Source organism: Misgurnus anguillicaudatus, chromosome 22 (genome assembly GCF_027580225.2).
Source record: "Misgurnus anguillicaudatus chromosome 22, ASM2758022v2, whole genome shotgun sequence".
Lineage (NCBI taxonomy): Eukaryota > Metazoa > Chordata > Actinopteri > Cypriniformes > Cobitidae > Misgurnus > Misgurnus anguillicaudatus.
Genome location: NC_073358.2, coordinates 41,955,733 through 41,963,406, shown reverse-complemented (window position 1 = coordinate 41,963,406; position 7,674 = coordinate 41,955,733). Strand labels below are relative to the sequence as shown.

Sequence of the window (7,674 nt, the reverse complement as noted above, 5' to 3'; positions counted from 1 at the left end):
AAGAGTAAAAATGTGCTGTTTTAGGTGTGTTCCAAATGAGCTGATGAAATGCAAACACTGATAGCAATGGTTTGTTGTAATTGAAACTCAGTTGTGCTGTCAATTATTTTTTTTCTCTCTTTCTCTCTGCACTAAATGGCAGTGCCGTGGTTGGATGGTGCAGATTAAAGGATGAGTCAATTTTCTTAAAAAAATCCAGATAATTTAAATGTTGATGTCTTTCTTTGTGTAGTCGAGAAGAAATTGTGTTTTTTGAGGAAAACATTCCAGGATTTTTCTCATTTTAATGAACCCCAACACTTAATAGGTTTAATGCAGTTTAAAATTGCAGTTTCAAATGATCCCATACATGGCATTACATATTACGTGAGGGCAGGACTGGAGGAAGACAAGAAGTTGTGGTTTAAAAGTGCATATTTTTTATTTTTCTTGCCAAAAATGACAATCGTTTCGCTAATTAAGTCCCTTATGCCTTGTTTGAGACATTTTAGAGTCCTTTGAAACTGCAATTTTAAACTGCATTAAAACTGTTAAGTGTTGGGGTCTATTAAAGTCCATTAAAATGAGAAAAATCCTGGAATGTTTTCCTCAAAAAACATAATTTCTTCATGACTGAACAAAGAAAGACATCAACATTTTGGATGACATGGTGGTGAGTAAGTTATCTGGATTTTTTTAAAGAAAATGGACTAATCCTTTAAGGGGGTGGTATTATTGTAATTGGCCTTGCTACCTACATCACCAAACAGGCGAAATCTAAACTACCTAATTTTTCACATGCTGGCACAGAATAGCTTACCAAAACTAAGTTACTGGGTTGATCTTTTTCAAATTTTCTAGGCTGATGGAAGCACTGGGGACCCAATTACAGCACTTAAACATGAAAAAAGTCAAGATTTTCACACTATGACCCCTTTTAGAGTGAATAAATATTGAATGTTTAGAAAAATTGACATAAACTGACATTTAAAGCTTGTTTAATTGTTATTATAGGGGAAGTTAACAAAAAAAATTAAATTCTGTAATTATTCAAGTTGTTACAGTTATTACAGACCTGTATAAATGTCTTTGTTCTGCTAAACACAAAGGAAGAGTTTTTGAGCACCATTGACTTCCATAGTATTTTTATTTCCTACTAGTCAATGGTGCCTCTGCTTGAAAACAAATATCTTTCTTTGTGTCCAGCAAAACAAAGAAATGTGTACAGGTTTGTAACAACTTGATGAGTAAATGATGACAAAATTTTAATTTTGGGGTGAACTATTACTTTAAGTGGTAGAGATGTCCCTTGACCGATCAATGGCTGTTCAATCTCTGTGATGATATGAAAAATGGAGGTGAAATGTTTCTCTTATAAACATTAAAAACATCTTTGAATTTTTTTGAGCTTTTTAGTTCTGTTGGTCTTGTAACTGTTCTGAGAGAGAGAGAGAGAGAGAGAGAGAGAGAGAGAGAGAGAGAAAGGGAGGAGATGGAGAGAGAAGGAGGGGAAATATCCCTCACTAATTATCCTCAACGGATTTTTTAGGAAAACCCACATGGCCAGAATCTGCCAGACGAACAACGCAAGCAACTGTGCAGTGACTTTTTGATTTGTTTTATTTTATTGTAATTTACCGAAGTACATCAGAGAACAGAAGAAACAATACAACAGTGAGTATTTTTTTAAATAATTTACTCTCCGTAGAACGTACATCACATATTTCAAAATTAATTTTCATGAGTGCCTGAATGTTTATTGGTATTCATAAGTATTTAATAGACCATAGTGTTTTCTTTCTGTTCATTTTTTGCCATTTGTTATTTTATGCATTATGCAATGGTGCTTGCAAACCTTTTGAGTCCACTCTTTTGTAAATACCTTACATAAAAAAATCATTCTGAAGTCGTTACTTGTCTATTGCTGACTTTTAGGGCTCATAAATAATGAGTTTAATTTTCAGATGCAGTTCAGTCTGTTGTACACGTAGCAATGGGCACAGAGCAGATTTCAACCTGTGTGGCAGGACCACCACGATTGCTCAGAAAGTTATCACTGATCTTTACTCTTTGACATATTCTTTACAGAAAGCCTTTTCTTGTATAATCTAAATAGTTTATTAAATTTAATAAACTCAGTAAGTTCAATATGTTTTGGCAAATATTTTCACATTACATCATTAACTTATACAAACTAAAAATATACATCTAATGATGTGCTATAGATAAACCATTTTTGGTTCCTTAAAGAACCATTTCTTTCATACCTAGGTTCTTTGGATGTTAAATGTTCTTTATGAAACCATACGGCCAAAAATAGTTGCATGAAGAACCTTTAATACTGTTGTGAAGAACCTTAACACTTTTACTTAAAAAAAAAAGTGTACAAATGAGATGTAATGCATGAGAGAACTCTGTCGTCAGAATGAAAGTAGAGAACTAGGGTTGGTTAGTGACTGTGGTCGGTGGGTTAATGGTTGATGTGTACTTTTTATAGAAATACATTTTCAAAAAACAAAAGACATCAGATGAGATATTTCTGTTAGGTGATCCTCAAAAACGTGATTACAGGGGTCTTTCTCATTTGAAAATCCCCTTTCTTAAGTGCAAGGGTCAAAGTTGCTGTTATTAAAATGTGCATAACCGAAGTACCTTAAAAGTGTTTTAAAATCTTGTGCATACCCATACTGTATGGTACAATAACTGCAAATATGACATGTCTGTTCTTGAGCAGTGCAGAAATAGTCGCATTGGTCTTTGGTCCGTTTCATTGCAGCTGTAAATACAGGCCTGTGAGCTACAGCTGTCCCACGCCTTGCTGCGCCCTCAGAAACATAACTGCCCCTTCTGGCTTTTCTGTGGTGAGCGGGTGGCCTAAGGCAGGCAGGAAAATTACAAGACAGGCCTGGACTCTGCCTCCACCCCAAATAAGTAATAACTAGACATTTCAAGAATAGCTCTCCTGCAAGGCTACAGAAACATGCAAATATATGTTCTGCATTGCGAGCTTGTGTGATATTCTGTTACTACTTTAAACACATGGCACATAAATGTATAAGTAATATATAGCTGCTGCTATAGGATTGAAGTTCTGTAAGTTTAGTTTATTATGTAATATAATATCGGGGTCAGGTTCTTAATGTATGTGCATTTACTAAAGCAAAAAAAAGAGATTTAGTAGATAGAGCTTCCTTCCTGTGATTCAAACAAAACCAAGTTACAGGCTTGTTATAGATGTACATGTAGATATCAGTTTACATTTAGGTTTTAAATAAATATCAGTGAGTTTATGCTTAGTATAAAGTCTTTTGATTGATGATATTACCATGGTACTGTGGTATATGTCATTTAAAAACTTTTTTTGCTTTACTTGATTTTAATTTATTTTACTTGTTGATATGTTTTATAATTGTTTAAATGAAGCCAAGCTAATATAGAACATGTAATAAATAAATATTCAAATTAAGCCTATTTAAACAATGTGCTTTGGTGGGCAACTCAGTCACCATGTTAGAGACCACTGGTCTATAAGCTATACTATGTCAGAAAACTTGTCAGAAATGATCCCAAGCGGTTACTGGGGTACCCTTTAAAAATATCTTAAAGGGACAGTTCACCCAAAATTGAAAATTCTGTCATCATTTACTCTTAATCACCTAATGTTGTTACAAACCTGTATAAATGTCTTTGTTCTGAACACAAGAAAATATATTTTGAGAAATATTTGTAACCAAACTGTTTGTGGACCCCATTCACTTCCATAGTAGGAAAAAAGAATACTATGGAAGTAAATGGGGTCCACGAACATTTCTCAAAATATCTTCCTTTGTGTTCATCAGAACAATGAAATTAATACAGGTTTGTAATAACATGAGAGTGAGTAAACGATGACAGAATTTAAATTTTTGGGTGAACTATCCCTTTAATGTGTACCATTAGATGTGTATAGACGGTTTCAGCAGTAACAACATAAACAAGCGGCTGCACGTAGCTTCCGGTAAACTCCGCTAAGAATAAATAACAACAAAGTTCTTTAAACGTAGTTTATTTATATAACAAGCAAAAAAAACAACACATAGATTACCTAAGAAACCAAAACATTTGTTATTTTCGACGAGGCATTTGTTAGATTAGATTAGATTAGATAGCACTTTATTGTCCGTGTACACGGAAATTTGTCTTGCAGTACAAGCTCCATCAATTACCACATAACACAACAACATAAAATCAATACTAAAACATATAGACAACATTAAAAATATACATATATACTTAATTGATATGAGGGGGGACCATGCCCTACCAGAGTGGTGCGAAATACCCATAAACATGATAAAAATACTATTAATATTAAAAATAATAAAAGTGAAGGTGAATGGGAAACCATCACGTCTTTGCCCTCCTACTTTGATTTAATAGGGATATTGACAGAGGAACAAAGGAGTGCTTATATTTGTTCTTTCTGCAGTCTGGAACCCTATAACGCCTCCCGGAGGGCAGAAGTTGGTACTCCCCATGCAACACATGGGCAGGGTCCTGTGAGATTTTATCAGCCAGTCTGACGGTGTGCAGCAAGTGGCTGTCCGTGAACGCTTTCTCCACTGAATGTCCCACCAACTTAGAACAAACTCCCAGAAGCCGTAAAATCCTGTTCTTCAGTTGAACTGAAAGGCCCCCAAACCACACTGCACCTCCATACTGCAGAATGCTCCGAATTGTTGAATCATAGAAAAGAGACAGGATTTCCTTGCTCGCTCCGAATGACCTTAGTCTCCTTAAAAAGTAGATTCTCTGCTGTACTTTGCTGCAGATATAATCTACATGATGGGTCCAGGACAGGTCACTGTCCACGTACACTCCAAGATATTTGAATGATGATTTCTGCTTAATAGTTTGATTATGAATGGTTATTGGTGTGAGGTCGCACTCATGAGAGGTGTCGAAAATGGTCAGAGCCTTAAAAAAACGAAACCGGAAGTAAGGTTCCAGACGTGTATCACGTGCTTCCAATAAAACCATCTATACATGTGGTACTTTTAAGGAACTAATTGGTACCAATATGAGGGACTAATACGACCATATTAGTTTTAGGTGCAAAGGTGTACTTTTTGAAAGGGTACGACTTGTCTTGTAATGCCCGTATCTGTTCTTGCAGGTTTTTATAGGAAATATGTCACTCTCCGTCTCTCAGCGCTGTCTCTGTGCGCTCCTCATCGCTCTCTGGGGCGGGAGTTGCTTCACTACTGCCATTCCGTTCAACATATCTACGGAGGGCAGCGGAGACGAACCCGAACTCATCTTCCCTATCGCTCGAACCACCCAGGTCCCTCCTTCCCCCTCCCCTTCTCCAAACATCACTGCGACTTTCATCCGCATCAAAGACTTCATTTTCAACGATGTGGTGGACTTCTTGAAGGACAACCTGTTGCTCATCATCGTCGTGACTGCTCTCTTAGTAGTTATCATCTTCATCGTCTGCTGTGCGTCAGCGATGAGCCACAAACGCAAGCTGGAGGCCTACTATCCACCAAAGACCTACGCACCAAGGAAATATATGAGCCAACCCAGTAAAGGCATGGAGAAAACAAAACAGACCAAGCCTCATAACCAAATCCAGGATGGTAAGACGACGACCGCGAAGACCCTGCGAGAACCCACTAAAGCACTGGTAGGGGAGAAGGACGGGAAAGAACCCCGGCCAAGACCGAAAGAGGTTGAGCAGGTGGTGGATGTTGAAGAGGTGGAGATGCAGAAAGATGAAGGGAAGGCGAAAATGGAGCCTCAGCCAAGCAGCTCAAATGCCAACTCTAGTCAGCCTTTGATGTGTACTTGCCATCTCAGAAAGGCCAATCATCCAACAGCATGAGAGCTTTAAGGGTTAAGGATAACTTTAGCTTCTTTTCCACTAGTTGGTTTGAATATTTCAGTAAGCGCCCATTCCTTGTTTTGAAACATTTTTTTATATACAAAATGTCATTGTCGAATAATCAAATTATGAATTCAAACTTTGACATGGTTCCTGCTGCCTAAAAATGTTGTCAACTTTTATTTTTAAGTTGAATAAACTCAAAATGTTAGGCAGCATGAATACTTAAATTTTTAAGTTGAAACAACAAATCTTTTTTTTACAGTATTTTCACAGAATATTATTTACATTAGGATGATTTTCTGTTGAAAAAATGAAATCACAAAACTTATTTTAGCCGTTTTTTCAGAGATATAAAGTACCGTGCAAGTCTTAGGCCACCATAACAGAACTAGATTAGTTGTTTTTGCAATGTTATAGTGATCATATATAATTGTTTCTCAGTCTCTTTAATATAATACATCCAGAAAATGTGAATATAGTACTAAATCCTAATTTCTAATTTTAAAGAAATTAGTCTTTTTACTTCATTCTTCTCAAAAACGCTCAAGAGAGGTCACACTAAACATTGACGATGCCTAAAGAAGAAAATTTAATTTGTAATTTTTTTGTACATATTTCTTGTATTTTCTGTTTGTATCTTAATAAAATAGATTGAAAAATAAATATGGATGGACATTAAAACTTCCAAAACAATAAGTCTGGTGGTGGTGGCCTAAGACTTTTGCACAATATTGTATGTGTCACATATGTGTTGTTTCCTATTTCTTTAAATATACATTTTTTATTAGATGAACAAAAATTGCCATTGACAATATCTGTTTTAATTATTATTCTTTTTTAGGCCTATATTTGTCTACAAATATAAAACTGAATACAGGTGGACAGAAATTATTTGTTAATCACTTTTTCTAATTTGCGGAAACCTAAGTAGTAGTCTTTTGTAACTTTTGTCTCATTGTCTTTGTTCCGACCACTTTTCTTCGAACTATTTTATGGATTAAATGTTTATATAATTGGTATTCAATGAGTTATGCTGTACATTGTAAAAAATACTTTGCTGCCTTAAAATTTTTTGTTGAATCAACTCAGATTTACAAGTCATGTCAACAGAGATGAGTTGTCAAAACTTATAAAATATAGTTGAGAAAAGTCAACTTAATTTATAACAACTCACCTGTAGTTATAACAACTTGTCTCTAGTCAAAATAAATAATAGTAAGTTGAAATGACTTGTAAATCCGAGTTGATTCAACCGAACATTTTAAGGCAGCAAAGTATTTTTTTACAGTGATAGGAATCATTTCTGAAGTTGATGCAGGCTACTATTATTTTATATAAACATTTACCTAAGACTTTTGTTGGTATTGAATATATTGAATTGAATTTGTGCTAAATAGCACTAAAAGTTGTTTACTGGCTTGTAATGAAATAGGAGAACCAAATAGGGGAACCTCCTATATAGATCTCCTATGTAGAACCATGGTGCTATAGTCGTGCTACATAGGTGCTAAATAGCATTTAAAGTGGTTCTCCTATGTTTATAGGCCAGGTTTTTAGTGCTACTTGTAGTGTATGCATCATTTTGTAATAATTTTGTCATATTTAAAATAAATTGTGTATTACCTCTCTAAATTAAACTCTCTGTTACTAAATTAACTATTATTCTCAATAAAACAATTAAATAACAATGAATATATATAATTTGTAAATATTTCATAATATAGTTTGTATATTTAGTTGTGTTGGCTTGGCTGTAGCACATGAAACTCAAGAACCTCATGAACACAGCAGAGCTTGACAGTGGCAGCTACAGAGCTTTTGTCACA

The 7,674-nt window shown here is 35.1% G+C and overlaps 1 protein-coding gene across 1 annotated transcript; it reads left to right on the top strand.

Annotated features, from left to right (window-relative positions):
• Positions 1-1,443: 1,443 nt before the first annotated feature.
• tmem119a (transmembrane protein 119a) lies at positions 1,444-7,674 on the top strand. Its single transcript, XM_055198717.2, has 2 exons — positions 1,444-1,653; positions 5,135-7,674. Exon 2 carries the CDS (start codon positions 5,150-5,152, stop codon positions 5,843-5,845), a length of 696 nt encoding a protein of 231 aa, XP_055054692.1. The 5' UTR covers positions 1,444-1,653; positions 5,135-5,149; the 3' UTR covers positions 5,846-7,674.

What these genes read in the sequence shown, in the direction of transcription:
- tmem119a (XM_055198717.2), top strand. Translation starts at nt 5,150, where the DNA reads ATGTCACTCTCCGTCTCTCAGCGCTGTCTCTGTGCGCTCCTCATCGCT.